Source organism: Talpa europaea (genome assembly GCF_964194135.1).
Source record: "Talpa europaea genome assembly, chromosome: 6".
NCBI classification, from domain to species: Eukaryota; Metazoa; Chordata; class Mammalia; order Eulipotyphla; family Talpidae; genus Talpa; species Talpa europaea.
Genome location: NC_140072.1, coordinates 92707890 through 92731072, shown reverse-complemented (window position 1 = coordinate 92731072; position 23183 = coordinate 92707890). Strand labels below are relative to the sequence as shown.

General features: G+C 41.3%; 1 protein-coding gene across 1 annotated transcript in view; it reads right to left on the bottom strand.

Annotated features, from left to right (window-relative positions):
* Nucleotides 1-8130: 8130 nt before the first annotated feature.
* FLT3 (fms related receptor tyrosine kinase 3) overlaps nt 8131-23183 on the bottom strand; it is a gene marked incomplete at its 3' end in the record, with an annotated part of 92529 nt that continues 77476 nt past the window's right edge. Inside the window, exons 20-24 of the mRNA XM_084235957.1 lie at nt 20507-20629; nt 17808-17919; nt 17341-17440; nt 11534-11639; nt 8131-8253 (exon numbers count right to left, since the gene is read on the bottom strand). Of these exons, the coding sequence (XP_084092083.1) occupies nt 8131-8253; nt 11534-11639; nt 17341-17440; nt 17808-17919; nt 20507-20629 (564 nt within the window). The remainder of the gene's footprint in view (nt 8254-11533; nt 11640-17340; nt 17441-17807; nt 17920-20506; nt 20630-23183) is intronic.

Sequence of the window (23183 nt, the reverse complement as noted above, 5' to 3'; positions counted from 1 at the left end):
GATTTATTTATGCATTCAAGAGCTGGGGTACAGACCAGAGGTGTGGGGGGTGAGAGGACTCACCAGAAACAGAGTGGGGAACAGAACAGGCAGAGTGACGGAAGTACACTGCTGAGGGGAGCAGCAGGCGAGTCAGGAGAGGTCTTCTGCGCCATGTGGGTTGCACCATGTGGGGTTGCTGGCCAACTGCTGCAATGGCTGCGGATTGCTTCATAGGTTGCATCTTAACCCTTGCGCCACCAAGGAGGCCCCATGTCATTCACATTTTAATGTCAACGTTATCCAGAGAAATTTCCCCTAATTGCTCAAAAGACTGTGACCTTTTCAACCCATTTGGGTTGGAATTTGCTTTCCCATTTGTTCCTGCTGTAGACTACAAATACTATGCTTGACTTTTTGTCTGTATGCCAAATGCTTAGCACAATGGGTACTTAATAAATGCTCATTAAATAGAATTCCATGTCTAAGAAATAATTCTGCTCTATTCTCAGTAGCCTCACAAACACCAGTATGCTCTATTCTTCCTGAATATATCCATGCTTATCTGAGTTACCTTGCTTATTGTATTTAGTGTTTGTATATTATCTCTCAGCCCTAACCAAATCCATCCTCAGCCTGGGAAAGAGTTTCTTTCTTGTTTCTATACCCTGGGGGTCTAAAACGGTGCTTACAGCAAGCCAGCGGTTCATTACGGGGGTGAATTAGTTGGCCAACTGTCCACATAGATTAAATTTCTCACCCTAATATCTTTCATGTATATGCAAAACAAAAATACTGTGGAAGATAAAGTCAAAGAAAAGGAGGGATTAGAACTTTATAAGAAAGGTGAATGTGCCTAAAAAAGCAGGCACATTTCCCAAAGTCCTGCTGGCCATCAGAGTTCTGTGAGCAAACTGCGTTAGCAGGAATGAGTCAGTCTCACTTGCCCCTGTGGTCTCCAAGAGACAGGTGACAATGACACTTGTGACAGTCCATCAGCAGCCATAGATTTTGTTCTAACTGGAGGTATTTCCCCAGCCTGGGCCTCACCTTAACTTCCTGGGCCAAGGGCCCTACTGCCTCATGAGATCCCAACCCTTGAAAGGAAACCGGTGAAATTTGCTTTTCTTTTTTTTTTTTTGAAATTTGCTTTTCTTTTCTTTTTTTAAATTATTAATATATCATTCATTCATTCTTTTTTTTTTTAAGATTTATTTTTATTTATTTATACAAGCACTGGATACAGTCAGACGCGTGGGAGGGTGAGAGAATTCACCAGAGCCAGAGCAGGGAGCAGAGCAGGCAGAAGGACCGAAGTACACTGCTGAGGGGAGCAGCAGGCGGCAAGAGAGGTCTGCGTGCCATGTGGGAGGCCCTGAAATTTGTTTTTCAAAGTGGGTAAATCTGGTGCCAGAAGTGCTACTTTACCAGTCTTGTCATCAAATATGAAGGAAAATACACAATCAGGAGTCACTTGGCGTCACAATAGACAGCATTACAGCAGGGACCCACCAGCCCACATCACACAGCCTAGGTGTGCAGAAGACTATCCCACCAAGAGTGTATAATTCCACTCTCTGATGTTCACACAGCAGCAATATTGTTCAAAGCCAGACTTGTCAATGCGCCCCTGTTGTGAAGTGATGCGTGACTGTGTAAGGTAAATACTTGCACATCCTAGACCTACATCTATGTGAAAGGACAAAGTCCTGTAGCATCTTTGCAGTTTTTCCGCGGAATGGCACAGTGTGGAGACATGCACCTAGGCGAGTTCTAATCCCGGCTATGTTCCCTACAGTCTGACATTTGGCAAGTTACCGAACTTCTCTGAATCTCAGTTTCTTTGCCCCTGAGGCTTTGCTGTCAACTCAGATAACCTAGTTAGCAGCGGGTCCCCACCATGGATCTGTGCAGGCTCCCAGTCTTTCCCACCCTCATGCTAAGGTTCTGGGTGAGTGAGAAAAGAAGCTGGAACAGAAGCTGAGGAAGAAATGAGTCCTGGTTCCCTTGCTCTTTGGTGTCCCTCACACTTTTTGTATGGCCGCTTGCCATTTTTACATTTACCAGGACATCTCACTGTAGGCCAAACACCCCTGGATGAGGATTCACCAGAGGCAGAACGGGGAGCAGAACAGGTCGACCTGCTGAAATACACTGCTGAGGGTGTTATAGGACAGGGAGAGGGGCTGCCCCTCTCCCTGCCCTATAACAAGGGGAGCAGAAAGCAAGGCAGGAGAGGTATGAGGCATCATTTATGGGTTAGCTCCTTGGCTGGATCCAAATCATGCCACAGTGGCTGGCAATAGCTAGATAGCACTGAGACTTTAACCCCTGCACCATCAGGGAGGCCCCTGGGTGTTTTTTTCTGACTCCTAAAAACTTTAGGAAACAGAAACAGACCCTTTATTTACAATATAGGAAGTCTGTCCAGACTCAGAAAACCCTAGGCATAGAAAGGGCTCCAAGAAGAAAAAATTTCAGATGTCAATTCCTGGTACAAATGAATGCAGTCTAGTACCAATCGATCCAGTGGCAAAAACCAGGTCCTATAAAAGCATCTACATGGGACTGTTCAGTTAATGTTGGGAATGTGATAAACAATGCACATGAAATGCACAGTCATTACAATAGGCAATGAATAAGTGAATCGAAGTTATCTGTATGGAGAGTTGTTTTTCTTTATGATCATCGGAGTGACTTTCCTTTAATTCTGCCTCTTAAAAGCAGAGTGTAGTTAAGGCAGGCGCTGTAGTGAAAAACAGTCCTAGGACGCAACCTACTGGTCAGATTGTGACAAAGTCCTGCGGGAAGCGCCTGTCCGAGGAGGAGCTGCAACACTTCCCTAAAATCAGAGGTTGTGCGTTGTGTCCCAATGATGGAGGACAGGAATAGAAAAAAAAATGAAAAAGGAGGGGCCACCTTACCGGAAACCTGCCTCACACGATGAGGTGGGGGTAGAAGAGATTAGCATAACCATCCACACAGCTAAGGAAACTAAGATCTTTAGGCGCCGGATGCCTAGATTACAAAGCATAACATCCAAGCAGGTATCCGAGGGCCATCCAAAGGTAAAGATATGGAGATTGAGCCCATTGTAGAATCGCCGGTCCCATTCAAATTCTACATACTTATCCCAAATCAGCAACCAACTGATGGCTTATGAAGATGAGCCCCTCCCTACAGAGGGGCAGCTCTTCTGGCCTCTTGTGTCTATGCAAGTGTACTTTACTTTTCTGTCCCTTTCCCTAATAAACCTGCCCTTTAAATATAACTAATGTCTCTGTCTCGTGGAGAAACTTGCCTGCGAAACTCACCACGTGTCGCTGAAATGGGAGCTCTGGTGAAACCTTTCCCAGAGTGAACCCAAGGCCCCCACACTCCAAACCCACAGACTTCAAAAATCGCAATATGATTAACCCGTAAACCCCATACCATTCAAAAATCTCCAAATATCCTAAGTGTGAAAAAAAAAGTGGTGGTAGGGCCTCCCTGGTGGCGCAAAGGGTTAAGCACAGCACTATGAAGCTATATCAGTCTCTACAGCACAAGTTTGATACTGGGCCAGCCAGGGAGCAACCCACATGGCACAGCAGATCTCTCCTGTCTCACCTGCTGCTCCCCTCAGCGGTGTATTTCAGTCAGTCTGCCTGTGCTGTTCCCCACTCTGTCTCTGGTAAATCCTCTCACCCCCATACCTCTGGCTTGTACCCCAGTTCTTGCATGCATAAATAAATCTTTAAAAAAAAAATAGTGGTAATTTTATGTTCACATAGGACGTCAGTGAAATGAAAGAACTTCATCTTCATGTAACACCATGAGTGAGTATTAGACGTATAATACTGTTTTTTAAAAGAAAGCATGATCTGAGGTTTGCATAGAATATACCATTTTTATAAAGCTCATGAATGAGAGAATATTTATTTTCAAGAACATAAAATTCTTTTTTTTTAAGATTTTTTTTTTAAAGAGGCACGTATTTTATTTATTTATTTGTTTGTTTGTTTGTTTGTTTGTTTTTGTTTATACATGCACTGGGTACAGTCAGAAGCGTGGGAGGGTGAGAGAATTCACCAGAGCCAGAGCGGGGAGCAGAGCAGGCAGAAGGACCGAAGGACACTGCTGAGGGGAGCAGCGGGCGGCAGGAGAGGTCTGTGGGACCCTCTTCTGGTGGCCGGGGAGCAGCCGGGATCATACGGGCGCCGCAGAGGCCGCGGGCAGCTTTGCAACCCAGTGCTCAACCGCTGCGCCACCGGGGAGGCCCAAGAACATAAAATTCTTTGATACCTTTAATACTGCAATAAAGGGTGTGCTGTGTAGGCAACTCTATCATCAGTGCAGTTATATTCAGAATATACATGTGTCCTGACCACAGTCACTTTGGCAGAGAGAAAGGGAGGGAGGGTGGGGAGAGGGAGGAAGGAAGGAAAGATATTCCTATAAATGTTAACTCAGCAGTGTTTTTTGGCAATCTGCGCCTCTACGCCTTCCTCAAGTCCTATCAAGATAATGCAAGCGTATACACATGAAGATACATCAGCATAGCACCTGAAGCTGGAAAGAAGACAACTGGCAGACCAGAACAGAGATAACTTTCTAGAGAAGGCAAAGCTCATGGATGCCAGGCCCACTGAGGAGACTGTGAGTCGCGGCCTCTGATGGCACCAAGGTTCCAGGTTGTAAGCAACAGAGGAAAACCTGGACTCAGTGCCAGAAGGGAATTTAGTGAAAGGGCATGGGTGCTAAGACCAGTGCTGGGACCAGGAGGGACCAAATCAGCTCCAGAGGTCTAGACAGTGGGAACTGTGTGTCCCCCTGGTCACACTGGCAGTATATGAATAAAAACCTCCAATTCCTTTTTAACATCCTTGCCTGAATCCAGTGACATGCACAGTTCCAGAACAAATGAAGATGTTTATTAGCCTACCTTGAGTCAAAGACCCTCCTTAGCGAGCAGGTAAAACCCCTAACTAATGTCCTACCACACTGCACATGATGGGGTGAAGTAATACCTCAAGTCACGAGCTGTTGATAAGAGAAATGGGAATTAACACTGGACAGACAAAGAAAATCATGATCACCACAATGTGGTCTTTAAAAATAATAAATACAGCAAAAAATTAAAAGTAGATTTATCACATGGCCCAGCAATCCCATGTCTAGGTAGATATCCCAAAGAATTGAGATATATTTGCACACCCATATTCACAGCAGCATCATTCACAGTAGCTAAGAGGTGGGAGGAAACTAAATGTCATAGATGAGTGACCAAGCAAAATGTGGCCTGTACATGCCATGGGCTATTAACTAGCCTCAAAAAGGAAGGAAATTCTGACACATGCTACAATGTAGATAAAACTTGAAGACACGCTAAGGGAAATAAGCCAGCCACAAAATGACAACTACTGTATTATTCCACTTACATGGGGTAGTCAAATTCAGAGAAACAGGAAGTAGAATGGCAGTTAACAAGGGACTTAGGAAGGAAGAAGGGAGATGTTGTTTAGTGGCTATAGAGTTCAGATTTGCTAGGTGAGAAAGTTCTGGGGGCTTGGTTCACAACTCAGATTGTGATGTACTCAACACTACTGAATTGTACATTTAAACATGATGAAGATGGTCAGTTTTATGTTATGTGGATTTTTTTTACCACAATTAAAAATAAATAAATAATAGTAGAACCCAAGAATAATGCAAGGTACATGTTCATGGGGGTTTGCAGTCCACAAGTTAATAACATAACTCAGGAGAAAGAGCTGGCAGGATTTTAATACCTACTTCAAAGATAGAAAGTTTAAATGAGATAATGCAAATGCAGTTCCTGGCATATAACCATAGGTCAAAACATGTATATTTGGAGAAATATTGACACATTGTAAAGAACAAAAATGACTTTTGACAATATGACTAGTGTTTAATTTCATTATATTAAAAAAAACCAAATTTACTCAGAACTCAGCCTAATCAGAGTGGCACCAGGGCTGTCATATATAAAGGTAGAGTTTCAACAAGTTCTTCACCAAGTCTCAATATGTGTGAGTAATGTAAATATATTTAAACTAGAAGGTGGGAAAAATATACTTGAAACTTTAACAGAATTTACCTTGAACACATATTTTGGGATTTGGGTTGTATGCATAATGTGGTCTATACATGGCCATGGGATATTATGCATTTGGGTTGTGCATAGTCACCTATTACTGTTAGCAAAAATATAAAATTATTTAAATTTTTGATATCAAGCATCTTTTATGTTTTGAATAAGTTAAAGATAATTTAATACTTCTGACTTACTGTGTCCTGACTATATATGCAAATAGGAGTTAGGCATGCAACTTGCCACAAATCATTGAATCACTTTCAAACTTCTTGAAATCCAAATGAAAAGAAAGGATGTTTACTTGATATAAATATAACATAAGTTAGGTAGACTCTATGGAGCTAACTGGAAGACACAGACAAGAAGCTCATGTCAGATTTCAGTGGCAGTAACCATCTCTCCTGGCTGTGGAGCTGAGAAGGACCTGAAGAAGCAGGGGTCAAGGCTGGCTGCAAAGCAAGGACCTAACTAAGTAGAGAAGGGAGGAGTCATAGCCCGGAAGGCGGAGGATGAGAAAAAGAAAACCAAGCAGAGGGAATGCCCAGGAGGGGGCATTGGGGAAAGAGACAGAACGGTGAAATATAATTCTGCGAAATGCAGGGGAGCTTATGTGAGCATGCTGAATGCTGGGCTTCAGCTGATAGACACTCAGGGGCCCTGAAAGCTCTATGCACCAGGAATGATACAAGCTAATCAGTGCTTTCAGAAGCGGAAACTGACAATGGTTCAGAGAAAATTTGGGGTGGCGGGAGGGAAATTGGGAGAAGAGTTAGGTAAAGCAGGAAGGGATCAGTGTTATCTGAGTTTATGGAGGCTTGGTCTAAAGCAAAAGATTAAACAAACCAGAAAAATAAAAGTACAAATGACAACATGAGAATATACTTATGGGCCAGGTGTTGATCTAAGTGATTTATATGTTGATTTACTATGCATATATATTTATGACATAAATATGTGTTATGTGTGTAATTCATCTAATTTTCACAAGAGCCCTATAAAAATGAGTTATCCCATTTTCTAGAAGAGAAAACTGAGGCTTAGAGAAGTTCAGTTACTTGCTCACCATCATACATCTAAGAAGTTGTGGAAAGAGAATTCCAGCCTAAACGTCTGGCTCCAAGGCTCTCATCTATGAAGGTGGAGTTTGATCAAGTACTTCACGATGAATTGCACTCAGCTTGCAAAGGTCAGGACAAGGACAAGTCCAAGTTTATGATCTGTACCGTACTGAGCTTCACAGGGCAAAGGGAATTAAGTCAACATTCCACAGACAAGAGATCATAGATGTCAGGATCAGCATCTAGTCTGGGGGGCAGGATTCTTTCCCTTCAAGAATCTTAAATTGGGTGAAACTGTGGTGAAGGAGGGAATTCTACTTTTAATAGGGAACCTAAGTAATGTATACAGAAGTTGATTTATAATGATGTACACCTGAAATCTATGTTATAAACCAATGTTACTTCAATGAAAAATTTGTTTAATCTCATAAAAGAATGGGCCTTTTCAGTAGGAAAAATACACACACACAAATAACATTGCGCACAATTTTAGCAGGTGCATGAACTCTTTCTTGCCCTAAATATCTATTTAAACAACTCAATAACAAACATTTCTATAGTAGAAATTTTATTTCCATTCATAAAATATATCACTAAATAGCTGAAAAAATTACATATTATTTTAAAACATAGATTTAAAAAAATCATATTAGCTTCTTTTTAGCAAAATGCTTTTGTTGTACGTATTTACAAGAAAATACTAGACTTCGGATACACAATTTTCACTCAAGCCGGGCTGAGTAGGCCTTTGGATGTAGGTAGATGCTCCAATAAAGTTAATTATCAGCTCTTCCTACCTTGTGCAAAGGATGATTGGATTTTACAAAAGTCCCTTTGAAAACAAGAGTAAATACAGAGAGCTTCTAGAGAAAAGTCCAGCAAAGCAGTAGTTGAGAATATATTTTCTTCTCATGATGAAATTAATCTTGTTTTGGTAATCTACAGCCTGTTTTAGGTGGCAAGGGGGATGATGTCCTTAAAGACTAACTTGTTTCTCTACGAATCTTCAACGTGAGCCTGTGGCGAGGACAGTCCTGAATCCACCTCTCTGCTGTAAGTTCTCCTGTTCTGGTAGATGGAAGGACGCTCAGAGACAGTGTTATCCATATTCTGATACATCTGAAAACAGGAAAGAGACAGGACACTGATTACCATCTCATTAGCACTATGTGTCATGGGCCTGTAGCACAAATTATTGCTTTTACTATGCCTTGGTCTTAGAGGATATTCTACATATTAACTGGCAAAACAATTTTGGTCCTTTCATTGATAGAGAAATCAAGTTCCAGTCAAATATTTAATTTTGACATTCTTTCTACTATTAGATATAAAATCTCACTCAGAAACTCTCGAGCCATGAAAAAAAACCATAAAAGTGAGGCCAAAAGAAGAAATTTATTCATTACACAATTAATACAGGGACAGACTCTCGAGATTTCACCTGGCATTTAGAGACTCTACATTTTTTTTTAAAGATTTATTTATTTATGCATACAAGAGCTGGGGCACAGGCCAGAGATGCGGGGGTGGGGGGTGGGTGAGAGGATCCACCAGATACAGAGTGGGGAACACAACAGGCAGATTGACTAAAATACACTGCTGAGGGGAGCAGCAGGCGAGACATCCTTCTGCCGCCATCCCACTGCCACCACCTTAGCTGAATCCATCTTTGCTCTTTACTTTGCTCCTCTCTATTGCTGCACCAGTCCCTTTATTGATGTCCTTATTTGGAACTTTTGCTTTAACTTTGTAGAAAAACTTTACTTTTATGCTTTCTCTTCTTCTTTCCTTCCATAAACAATTGCTTAACACTTCCTATGTGCCAAGAATTATCTAGAAACTGCGTTTATAATGGCAGATGAACAGATGTGGTCTCCAAGCTACTTTCATGCTGACATTCATCCATTTATTGAATAACGAGTCATTGTCTCCTAACTATGGGACCACACTGGGTGATGTAAAGATAAGCAGCACATTATTCTGGGCTTTATGAATCAAATCTAGTGACAGACAGACCCACAAAGTGAAATTATCACAAAACAAAATTTGAATCTTATATAGAACTATATGTAAGGTGTAATGGGGATTCAGAAGGAGTCTGAATAAATAAAATAATTGACCTGGGTTTTTGAGACAAATTTTGCAGTAAGTTTGTCCATTCTAAAAATCTTCTTCGGTTTCCCATTGTCTACATAGTGTTTTACATGTCTCTCAGCGATCTCCCTGATTAACACCTTATCACTTGGGTTAGGTTATATTTAAAAGTATTGACCTTCCTCTATTGTTCTTCCTCTGTTGTTCTTCCTCACTTGTTCTTCAAGAGCCATTTTCCTTCCCTAGTCCATGATGGAGCAGAAACAGAGATTCCATAAAAACATCCACATGTCTAGCAGGAAAGATTACGCCAGGCATGTTGGTAAAGCCTATTTTCCCATCCAAGAGGCTAGATATGACTATGCTTAGGGGAGGTGAAGAGCATGGTGAGGGGTTTGCTCACCATGGGAAGAGCTGCCTGGTATGAAGGTACAGACTGTGACTTGTTCAAAGCTACACAACCAAAGGGGTATGTAGAGACTGAAACCCAAGCTATGCTCTGTTCCTCAGGCTTCTAGACTGAAGTTCACTGTACCGGCTGGAGTAAGGGGTTCCTCTTGGTTCCCCTCCAGAGGAGGCATCATTTTCTTTCTTTTTTTTTTAAAGGTTTATTTTATTTTTATGCATGTAAGAGCTGGGGCACAGGCTAGAGGTGTGGCGGGGAGGTAGGGGTGGGGCAGGGGGTATGTGAGAGGATTCAACAGAGACAGAGTGGGGAACAGAACAGGCGGATTGACTGAAATACACCACTGAGGGGAGCTGTGGGTGAGGCAGGAGAGGTCTGCTGCGCCATGTGGGTTGCTCCCTGGCCGGGGATAGAACTCGTGCTGCAGTAGCTCGGGTTAGCTTCATAGGTTGCGTCTTAACCCCTTGCGCCACCAGGGAGGCTTACCAAAAGAAACTACAGATTGCTACATGTGGTTCTGATACTGATAGGAAAAAACTTATCACAGTCAGGGAGCAGAGTGGAAGATACTGGGGATCTGTCCTTGAACTTAGGTATCCTCAGGTATCTGCATGGGAAGCTTGCCATTCAACAATTCCTGATATCTTTAAGACTCCCTGAACCAAAGGGAGAGGATGTGGACATCCTGTGAGTGTGGGAACGTGAAAGGAGAACATCACACCATGAGTAAGATGGTCGTGAACAAAGCCAAGGGGGTCATCAGCAGCAATGGACCCTCCATATTTTACACCATGTTACAGTCTTGTTTTCCTCCATATTCCTCCACTCACCCTATATGTCAGCCAGAACCATTAATTTTTCCATTCGACCTCCTCAACTTTGAACCCTTATTTAAATTACCATTCAGCCTGGAAGTTCCTACTAACCCCCAACAGTCAAAATACCATTCATTCTTCACAGTTTAGCTCAAACATCACCTCTGTGAATCCATGCCCAGTTGCCCAACAAGTTAGGCAATCCTGTTTTCTTTACTCTAATTATTCATTTCTTGTTTCTTGTTATATCTCTTCTCTCAGTTTACCTCATGATAGGAACTGTTTACAGGTCATCTGTCCAAGAGATGGGAAGTCTTATGGGGATTCTTCCATCTCCCCCTACCTTTCTTTTTTAAAAAATCATAACAAAAGGAGAAGACACACATCACCTACATAAGTCTCTAGAGAGATAGAGATGAAAATGGACATCTATTAATTTAAAAAGGAGGTCAGACAGTTCCTTTACAGAATCAGATTCATATTTAACATTTATCCAGTAACTACTCAGTGCCCAGGATGTGCTAAGTCTTTCCCACATAACATCCTATTTACTCCTTATGACTGCATGAAACAGGATTTGTTATCCCATATTTCAGAAAAGGAAAGTGAGATTCGCCCTCCCCCCAAAAGTAGGTGACATAATCAAGTCATATAAGAAAAGATAGAGGCAAGATTCAAAGGCAGGTATTGGGAGTTCAGGGTTCCATCCTTTGTTTATTTCAGCCAGGAATGGTCCTTTCATAATGCCAGGTGATGCTGATGAGGGGAAGAGAATCGAAGTGATTTCAAGTTCAAGCATCCCCTAGCTTAGCAACCCATTTTACAGATGAGAAAACAGACCCAGAGAACAAAAGTGATTTGCTATAATTTAAAGTTATTAGGAGGTAGAGCTGATATTAGACTCATGACTTCAGATCAATGCTGTTTTCATTCTACCATTTTACATAATTGAATTGTGTTATTAGTCTGTCTAAAGCTTCATCATGAATTAGGAAAGGTCAATGGCTTTGCGGTCAGGGACTAAATTTTATTTAATCATCTGTTTTCTTTCATGATGCTTTATAAATACTGTGCTACTACATACCGCTTCTTCTGCATCTTCCAGCTGACACCCTAAAAATGAAGTCAGATGAGGGAAGGATGGCCGTTTCCTTGAGTCAAAAGCCCAGCAGGATTGCATTATAAAGTATCTGTAAAACCAATAAAACAAGGAGCAAAATGAGGGAATCTGAATAGAGCACTGTGGATTGTTCTTCACATAAAATAGTGCCGTTTATTGCTATGGAGCTACTTAATTGATGACCCTTTTGTTTCATGTCACTACCATACTAGGTTTTGAACTCATATCAGAAAGGACACATTAGCATGGAAGACCCAGGAAGAAGTCGGTGGCATGCAACCCGGAAGGAGGCCCTTGCTTGAACATGCTGACACCCTGATCTCAGACTTTCAGCATCCAGACCATGAGAAATATAAGTCTGTTATCTGTAAGTTACCTGGTTTATAAGATTTTGCCATAGCAACCTGAATGTACTAAAATACTACTTGCATTGGTTTTCTATCACTCCCATGACAAATCACCACAGACTTAGTGGCTTAAAACAATACACACTTATTATCTTACATTTTTGGAAGTGTAGGTCAGAAGTTCAGCATAGTTCTTACTAGACTAAAATCAAAGAATCAGTAGGCTGCATTCCTTTCTGGAGATTCTAGGGGAGAGAATCTGTTCCTTGGTCACTTGGTTGCTGACAAAATTCAGTTCTGCTAGCTATATAATTGAGGCCCCCATTTTATTGCTTGCTCCTGAGCAGAATGCTGTTTACTTCTAGGGGCTGCTGCATTGCTTGCTTCCTGACTCTCTTCCTCTACCTTCATCTTCCATTCTTTCTCACTCATTCTGCCTTCCTCTTCAAATTTTTATGATTAAATGATGCTTACCTTTGTGACTTGCAATTAGAATGAGCCCATCCAAGCATCTGGAAGATCTCCCCATGCCCAAGATCTTAAATTTAATCATATCTGCAGAGTCCCTTTACTGTGTACGGTAATATATTCACTTGGGGAGTCAGTTATGGACATAAGTTATGACCTTTAAGGGTCATAACTTGGCTTACCACATGGGTTTATTTCCACTATTTAGATATCACCTCCATAATGAAATGATCTCACCCATATCACCAATTATTCTCTACCACATCACTGTAGTAAATTTCTTGCAAGGTCTATGACATTCTCTGAAAAACTGTCATATATATGCTCACTTATATACTTATTGTACTCCACTGGGATATAATCTATATGAGGGTAGAGATGTTTTCTGCTTGCTGGCTTTCTTACTTTCTTCTTTTTTTTTCTTGTTGGCTTTCTTATCTCCAGCACCCAAAACAGTATGGGGTGTATACAAGATCTCAATAAATCATTTTGAGTTGAATAGATGAGTGAACAAATGAATAAGTTGCTTGTCATTGTTCAAAACTCCATGATTGCTTTGGTGGAAACAAAACTATTGTCTTGTTGGGGTGTGCTATTAAATCTACTACCCAGATATTTCCTCTTCTATCCAAAGACTTGTTAATTTATTCTGACTGGTATAACTCAGTATTGATTGACAGAAATTTTGTATTTCTTTTTGGACTCCTACTATCCCAAACAGAACTGGAAAATTCTGTTTTCAAATTGTTTACTGGGGTAATAAAATATAATACCTTTTTTACCAAAACCATTTAAAACCTGCTCTCCTGGTCACAACTTCCCATTAAATTTCTAAAATGATTTCAAGTTCTTGGATATAAAAGTCACAAAGTCAATGCAAAATACTATTTTTTCACTTCTTTGCCTAGAAGTAGCCTCAAAATTGCTGTAACAGCTCATACAAATGTAAAAGGTATATCAAGTCTCCCTGGGAATAATCAGTTCATGTTTAGCATAAAGGTTGACATTATTTCCCTTAATACCTTGAAAATCTGTTCTATCTCAGCATAAAAATAATTGTGCTTCTTACAGGTTTGTATCCTTGAATGTAAAGCATGCTCTCTTTTTCAAATGAGGAAAACTAGTCCTTAGAGAGGTAACTGACCAGCTTATATTTATGTAGCAAATTACTAGAAGAGCCAGAACTGTAACCCAGGAAGACCAGCTCCCAGTACAATCAGAGTTCATTCCACCACACTCTACTGCCTTGCAAGTGGGAAGCAACACAAACAACTGAAAAATCTTGTTTATTAATAGTTTCAGATGAAAAGCAAAAAAAAAAAAAATCTAGATTTATTTTGCAGAGTGGCGAGGGTGGTGGGAGGTTTGCTGAATGGCCTTTGTTCTTTTTTTTTTTTTTTTTTAGGACCTACTGTTAACTGTGTGCCAGATGTGTTCTGAGGAGTCTGGGTAATAGTCATGAATAAAAGAATTTTATTTACAACAATTTTAGAGCACTTTTATTTATGATGTCTTTACAGACTCAAGTTATAAAAAGGTTTTATCAAATTTAGGATATACCTTTGTTTTATATTACACAGTTTTTTCCAATTCTTTTGGTTTAATGGCATATATTTTTCATATTTCATTGTGTCATAATTGTCGCAAATTTGAGATCTCACTAGAGAGAAGAATTTAGTTCATCAGAAAACATTTAATAAAATGAAGTTTCCTACAAAGTGTACTATTCTGTGCATAAAGTTTTAAATCTCTATGACTGCTGGGCAGGGCTTTTATTGAGTTTGAGAAGAGCAAGCTGATTTATAACAGAATCAAAGGTGCTATCTGAAAGGTGTTATTTTATTTTATTTTTTTTTATAAATTTTATTGTTATATTCCCCATACAATTGCAGCCCCCCCCCATTCTGACCCCAATCCCTCCCCTCCCACCCCCGCCCCCTAACTAGCAACAACAAATGTTGGCGAGGGTGTGGAGAAAAAGGAACTCTTCTGCACTGTTGGTGGGAGTGCAAACTGGTCCAACCACTGTGGAAAGCTGTGTGGAGATTTCTGGACCTACTATACATAGAGCTTCCATATGATCCAGCAATTCCACTCCTAGGTATTTACCCAAAGGACACAGAAACATCCATTCCAAAGAACACCTGCACCCCTATGTTTATAGCAGCACTGTTTACAATAGCTAAGCTTTGGAAACAACCCAAATGCCCAAAAATAGATGACTGGATCAAGAAGATGTGGTACATATATACCATGGAATATTACTCAGCATTCAAAAAAGATAAACACATGCAATTTGCAGCAACATGGATGGCGCTGGAAGGGATCATGCTCAGCGAAATAAGCCAAAAAGAAAAAGAAAAATACCAGATGGTCTCACTCATAGCAGGAATCTAGAAAACTTAAATAAGGGACCAGGAAAATGAATAACTATAAGAAAGTGAAAATCAAAATCAACAAAAAAGAATGGCCTTTGTTCTTAACATGTAATGTCTCTGGCTTTCTAAATATCTCTTATTAAAAAGATCTAAGCCCAGAAATTTCTAGGTTGTAACTGCAATCATAAGACTAGTTAGCAACTTCAAGTATAATTACAGGACCAACTCATCTATGAATATAATTACTCTGGGCTCTATTATGCCGCCATGACCTGGGAGGTGGGGCCACAGAGTAGGCTGAGGTAGGGGGCCAGCTTGTCATGTCCAGACTCCAGCAGGTTGTTGCTGAGTTATCCCACAACAGCCCACACACTCACAAGCATACACAAACACACCAGCCTCATTATTTGCATTCTGACCACTTTGTATTGAATAATCAAGGAAACATGTATGATGATGATTAGATTAGAAATGTACTCAGCTCAATATTGCATTAATGTCTGCATTTGGCTTCAGGTTAAATGAAGTGTTGTTGCATTCTTATTTTTCTCATAATGGAAACACATATCTATTTATGATTTACTATATTTTGAGTTTTAAGAATTCCTTCCCTGGTAGAACAAAACAGCTCAGCTGTTGAATCACTCTCCTTCTTGAAATTCTATTCTCCTTTAATTGATTACACTTACTTTTCTCCCAAGATTTTTTTTTTAAATATAAAGGAGTAAATGAGCAGAGATTTTTTTTTATTTTTTTATTTTTAGATTTATTTATGCATACAAGAACTGGGGTACAGGCCAGAGGTGTGTGTGGGGGTTAGAGGATTCACCAGAGACAGAGTGGGGAACAGAATAGGCAGACTGACTGAAATACACTGCTGAGGGGAGCAGCGGGGCAAGTCAGGAGAGGTCTGCTGCACCAAGTGGGTAGCTCCCTGGCCGGGGATCAAACTCGTGCTGCAGTGGCTATGGATAGCTTCATAGGTTGCGTCTTAACCCCCTGTGCCACCAGGGAGGCCCTCTCCCAAGATTTTGGCTATTCTTTTCAGCTTCTTTTTCTGTCTCCTCTTGCTTATTAAAATGCTATTAACTTACAGGATAACAGGATACTGACAGTGTAGTTGATAGCATTGAAAATACCCCCGTCAGCTGTTTATTTCCCAGTCTTTTTTCTTGTCACAAACACATCTTCTTCTTATAGTCTCAGTGTTTCTTAGTGGCTTTACTAACCTGCCAATAGTCCAAGATAAATATCTTAAAGTTATCTTGAACTCTTTGTTAAGGGTTGAATTGTGTCTCCCCAAAAGATGTGTTCAAACACTAATACCCAGGATCTGTGAATGTGGCCTTATTTGGAAATTGTCTTTGCAGAAGTACTTAAGCTAAAATGAGGGTATCTGGCTAGGAGTTAATCCAATATGACTGGTGTCCTTGTAAGAAGGGGGAAATTTGGACAACACTTAGGAGACAGGGGTGATGCAGCTGTGAGCCAAGGATCAAGAGCCACAACCAGATGCTAGCAAGAGACAAGGTTCTACATGGAGCTCAGAGGGAGCATGGCCCCAGTGACACCTTCACTGCAGGTTCCTACCTTCCAGAAATAGGAAAGAATAAAGTTTTAAGGGGGAAGAAAGGAAGGAGAGAAGGAAGGAGGGAGGGAGGGAGGGAGGAAGGAAGGAAGGAAGGAGAAAATTTAGATGATGGAGAGACATGCATTTAAAGGAATATGATATGGGGCCTCCTTGTGGTGCAAGGGGTTAAGTCTCAGCACTATCAAACTATTGGCAGCCACTGCAGCAAGAGTTCGATCCGGGCCTCCCTGGTGCCTCAGGGACTGGGATGCAACCTACTAAGCTATCCACAGCCACTGCAGCACGAGTTTGATCCCCGGCCAGGGAGCTACCCACAAGGCACAGCAGACCTCTCCTGACTAGCCTGCTGCTCCCCTCGGCAGTGTATTTCAGTCAATCTGCCTGTTCTGTTTCCCACTCTGTCTCTGGTGAATTCTCTCACCACCATACACCTCTGGCCTGTACCCAGTTCTTGTATGCATAAATAAAATCTTAAAAAAAAAAAAAAGAGTTCTATCCCCGGCAAGGGAGATACCCACATGGCACAGCAGACCTCTCCTGTCTCACCCACTGCTCCCCTCAGCAGTGTATTTCAGTAGATCTGCCTGTTCTGCTCCCTACTCTGTCTCTGGTGAATCCTCTTACCTCCTGACTCTGGCCTGCACCCCTGTTCCTGTATGCATAAATAAATAAAAATAAATCTTTTTTTAAAATAAGAAATATGATATGGACCAACAGTTTGGAGATAGAGATTTATCACGTTCATGGATCCTTCAAGCAAGGACCTGAAACCCAGGCTCTGCCTGAATCTCTTAAGGCAGGAAAGCTTCAGTTTTGTTCAGAAATCCTTGAAATGATAAGGAAAAGTTTTCTTTTCTTTTTTCTTTTTTAAAGGGGAATCATATAAACTTTGCATTAAGAAGTTTTTACAACTTTTGTCAACCATTTAAAACTAGGCAGAATGTAAATTCCCGATTTCAGCCAATTTACAGCCTGATTTGAACTTACATTTCTTCTGTAGCATAAAATGGCTGATCCATTTTAAATCCACTCTGAATGAGTTTATAGAAGTTAGCATCAACCGGAATACCAGGGTAAGGATTGACACCTGAGAAAAAGACAAGTATAACCATCCATTCTTTCATTCTTTGTTGGTTGGTTTATTCAGTCACTTAATTAATAGACATGTACTTCGTGCTCCCATCGCCCAGACACTGTTGGGCATGAGGATGACAACTGAGAAAGGTCAGGGTCCCTGCTCTCAGTGGGCTGTAGGCCTGAGCGTGGATGGGGGGGTGCCAATAAACACCAGCAAATAAATGTAAAGTTGCACCTGCGGCAAGCAGAAGTGAGACAAGAGCTCTGGGAGCCTTTGAGGTGATACTGCACCACCTCTTTGACCTGGGAGGTAGCAGCATAGGACAGGAGAGAGGGAGCCCTAGCACCGAGGGAGGACAGCAAGCCACAAAACTTACCGAGTGAGAAGATTTCCCAGAGTAATATTCCATAGGACCAGACATCACTCTTAATCGTGTAGACTCCTTCAAATAAGCTTTCAGGAGCCATCCACTTCACAGGCAGACGAGCCTGTGCAAAACCCAGGAGATCAAATGGTGAATTTTCCACATACAAACATGATTTTTCTCTTGTTAGCTATGTGAGAACATGGATTATTTTTATTTTTTTAAAGATTTATTTATTTTTATACAAGAGCTGGGGTACAGGCCAGATGCGCGGGAGGGTCAGAGAATTCATCAGAGACAAAGTGGGGAGCAGAACAGGCAGAAGGACCGAAATACACTGCTGAGGGGAGCAGCGGGAGAGACAGGAGAGGTCTGCCGGGCCATGTGGGATTCTCGCTGGCAGGCCAGGATCGAACCCGCACTGCAAAGACTGCAGACAGCTTCACAGCGCTGCGCTCAACCTGCTGCACCACCCGGGAGGCCTGGATTATTTTCTTAAGGTCACTCAATGCTTCATTGAGGAAATCATATTCTTTTTTTTAACAAATTATTATTATTTTATTTTATATAATTCTTACATCATTTTTCATTTTTGCATAATGTATGCATTTTCATTTTGGTTATATTTCCCATACAATTCCCACCCCCTTTTTCTGACCCTAATCCCTCTTCTCCTTCCCTCACCCCCTACTGTAGTGTCTCTGGTCTATAGTTCTTGTTGATTTTGGAGAAAATCATATTCTTTAAGTACAAGTTTTTTTATTTTGGAATCAACATTCTAATATAGTAACCTTGAAAAAAAAAACAGCTCGCATTTCCTTAAAACTCAGCTTGGAACAAAGGCCCATGCTTGGAATCGGCAAGTTTAAAAGGAGGTATTTTCCACTAAGGGGGAGCCACTCATTTGGCCTGAGGTAAGTAGATAGTGATAAATTCATGGGATATTTGATTAAAGCAGCTCATGGAAGAACTTTAGTGGAAATGCCATTCACAAGAATGTGGTGACGGGAGCATATGTCATCACTTCCAGAAATGATACCAGACGGGCTCTGTGGCTTTAATAATTGCCAGTAGCATGCAAGGGGGTTTCGTGCTAGTACAGCCTCTGATTAGGATCAAGACCCAGACCAGATGGGTTCCTGGGCAGAGTGTTTGCAGCAGCTTCTTTCTCAGGGGTTGAAGAGCACTTTGCTGAGCATGATTAACCTGCCAAGTAAAATCAAAGCCCAAGAAACTCTTTAAAAATCCTATACAAATGGGCAGACTGAATCAAGCAGGCTAGTCAGGTTAATTTGGTTCATTAAAGGAATTAATCATGGTTGCAAATGGAGTTCACTTCCCACATAAGAGACCACCACCATATATGTTCATCATATTTATGACTTTAGCTCTGATGATGGAGACACAGAGCTAAAATAAGCTAAGATGATTATTTGATTCTAGTGCGAATACAGTTTAATTTTATTTTTAACATTTATTGGATGTTTGCTCTGGACAGGCACTTTCATGTTGGTTTTATTAGTTTATTCCCACACTACTAGGAGGTAAGTGTATAATCCTACGGGAAACACTATCTCATAGTGGTTATGCCACCCTTGGGACCTAGACTATTCATGTTCTAATTTGTGTGCCATGTAACCAAGGGCAAGTTACCTTTCTGTGCCTTTGTTTCCTCTCCCACAAAGGGGGTACTGGAGCACTAGATAATTAATATATGTAAAGCACGGAGAATCAAGCACAGAGTAAGCACTATATCAGCTTCTGCTGTTATTATTTCACAAGTGGAAACAATGAAACAGAGAGAAAGCCCCAAAACGAATAGCAGAAGTCTATCAGGTGTAACTCTTAAAAGCTATACCCTTTTAACTACACAATTTTATCTTCTAATAGTTCTATTAGTTCTCTAGTAAATAACCCATCTGTCCTTAGTGTTTTAGTCCTTAGTGTCCTTAGATTCAGTCTTGTTTTAATTCTCCTTGTGTAAAAATAACAGGATAACAAACATTCATTAACAAACATTTAATTTAAATGTTTTACCTTTTCAGGGCCTCCCTGGTGGTGCAAGGGGTTAAGACAAAACCTATGAGGTGATCCGCAGCCACTGCAGCACAAGTTCGATCCCCGCCCAGGGAGCTACCCACATGGCGCAGCGGACCTCTCCTGACACGCCCGCTGCTCCCCTCAGCAGTGTATTTCAGTCGATCTGCCTGTTCTGCTCCCCACTCTGTCTCTGGTGAATCCTCTCACCCCTCCCCCCACACCTCTGGCCTGTACCACTGTTCTTGAATGCACAAATAAACTTAAAAAAAAAATTACACCTTTTCAAATTTCATATTTTGTCTTTAACTTACATGTTGTATTTCATAAAATGCTGTACTGTAACTATGAACCGTTCCCATAATTGGAGACATAATTCAGCAGTTGCTTTTTAGCTAATGGGACTGAGATAAGGATGAGAAAAATTTTTAAGTGCGGATTGTGCTCAAAAGTCCTAATTGATCTATTCTTACAAACCCTCAACTTTTACTATAAACGGAATACTCCTTGAAGCTGTAGAAAACCTTCGTAAGCATAAGAAAGCAAACTGCTGTGAAGAAGTCTTCTGATGTTACCATAAATCAAAACATACTAGAGTGAGTACAGACGTTCACCATAACAAAGACAAAACACAAAATGATAGTACAAAAATATGCAAGAAGTAGCAGCCTCACGTTGCCTCTGATCACATAGTTGGAATCACTCATGATATCACGAGCCAATCCAAAATCACATATCTTCACCACTTTCCCATGGGTCACAAGAACATTCCTGGCTGCCAGGTCTCGGTGAACACACTATAAAGAAGGAAATTGGAGGGTTATTTACTATGCTGTGAATCATCACAGAGTATACACTACCCTCTAGTTTCAAGTCAGCAGAAGTTAGAGATGATGGAAATATATGAAGGTGTTGTCAAAACATCTTATCTTTACTGGGCATGAACTTCCATTAAATGTGACAAAGTGGGTTGCGACTGTGCCCAATTTTTCAGCTACTGTGGCTGCAGTCATCCTCTCTGCGTAATGGACATTTCCAAAAGCCAAAAAGGAAAGGTCTTTAGGAAGATCAAATGTGGTTGGGTGTTGCATCTTGCTATAGGTAAAAGACGCACAGGGGAGCCCACTGCTGAGCTCCCAAAGGGATTTTCAGAGGCTGTCTTCCAGCATGCTTATGGTGGGTGAAGAGAAAATTATCTCCTTTCTGACTGAAAATAGTTTTAACAATGTAATGGAGTAATATCAAAGAAATATTCAGAAAAAAATCTAAAATTAAGTTTGGCAGGGATAGACTAAAGTAGAATTTGAGGGAACCCCCAAATTGAGAGATGATGTGCCATTAAACCAAGTGATCTGGCAAGAAAATTACATCTATGAAGGAAGATTTTTAAAGAGATAGGGCACTAGTAGCAAAGATCCAAAGGGCTCTATTTAAAGGTCAAAAGCAAAAACCCATAAAAACAAAAATCCCTCAGACTCTCCCTCCTCACTATCCATCTCCTGAAAGTGTTGCCCATGTACAGCTTCCATTTATAACTCACCTACTTTACCACCAGGTTCCTGCAACCTCACTTCCAGCTCCTCCTTCTCTGTCCAAGCAGTGCTGGCTACCCATGATGCCCTGCACAGTACCCATCCAGTCTTGATTTGATTTGACCTCTCGATGATCACTGACACTCTTTGGCCAGGCTTCCTCCTCCGGGTCCTTCCTTCCCTGCATTCTGCACTCTGCTCACCCTTGTCTTCTTATTGTTCTGGTGATTCCTGTTTTGTCCTGTGGCTTTGCGCATGAACATGCTCCCATTCCTCAGGGCTGCACCGCCTCATTCCACACCCCCGAACCACCTCATTCACATGTAGGGATGCAGCCACCATTGCCCAAACCTCTATTTCCAACCCAAACATTTCTCTGGAGCTTCAGATAGGAATAGGCAAGTTTCTGCAGGGTTCAGCTCTACTTGGTTGCCCTGTGAATCTCACATTCAACACATTTAATTCATCACCTTTCTCAATAAACTTCCTCCTAATTCTATTTTCCCTACCATTTCTTACATTCCCTGTCAGTTTTCCTTTCCATTCAAAACTCTATTCTAGGGCCTCCCCGGTGGTGCAGCGGTTGAGCGCTGGGTTGCGAAGCTGCCCACAGCCTCTGCGGTGCCGGTTCGATCCCAGGCTGCTCCCCGGCCACCGGAGGAGGGTCCCACATGGCGCGCAGACCTCTCCTGCCGCCTGCTGCTCCCCTCAGCAGTGTATTTCGTCAGTGTGCCTGTTCTGTTCCCTGCTCTGGCTCTGGTGAATTCTCTCACCCTCCCGTGCTTCTCACTGTACCCAGTGCATGTATAAACAAAACAAACAAACAAACAAATAAATAAATAAAACATGCCTCTATTAAAAAAAAACAAAAAACAAAAAAAACAACAAAACTCTATTCTATTCTAATCCAAGCACAAACTCCTTCACAAAGTCTTTTCTGCACGGCCTCCCCCTACCCGGTTTCCCAGAACTTACTTGAACACAGTATCTATCACTACAGTATAATCTCTGATTTGCATGTCTGCTCAGCTCTCGCCTCCCTCCATGATAAGATCTGACTCCCATTTCAGCACTAGCACTGTGCTTGCCACATAGTCAGTGCTTAGTTGGCGTTTGATTGAGTCAAAGAGCTTAGGGAGGAAACTGAGTATCAAGCAGAGGAGCAGGGAAGAACTCTTATGAGAGAGTGATGGGCTGATTCAGAGGCAGGGGTCTACAGGGAAAACTAGGGGGGTCGAAGAAACTGGAATTCTTCAAAATAACCTTATTAATATTACAAGCCCAGCAAGATTAAAAAGCTGTGTCCCTTGATCTCCAATATGAGTAGTTTGAGGATGGACTTAATATTAGCAACTAACCAAGTCGGACTATGCAGGTAGATCTCACCCACCCCCAGCGTCTACATAGAAACAGTCATGCATGGCATAATTATGTTTTGGTCACTGACAGATCATGTATACAACGGTGGTCCCTAAGCACAGCATAGGTGCATAGCAGGCTGTGTAATCTTGGTTTGCTCGCATTACAAGGAAATCACCTAATGACACATTTCTCAAACCCAGCCCTGTCTCGAAGTGACTCATGACAACACTTGAGAAAGCATCATGGTAGAAGTGTGGATGATCTATAGATAAAGAAACTTGAGAAAAATCTAACAACAGGTAGGCAGAAGACTGTGCCTCAGAAAGAAGGGTAAGAAAATATTATGAGAGAGTAATTTTTCTTAACTACTGTGCAAAGATGCCCAAATTTGGAAAAGAAGATCCAAAGAAGCACATACACTTTGAGTATTCATGAGGAAAAGAGCTTTTCAATTTCT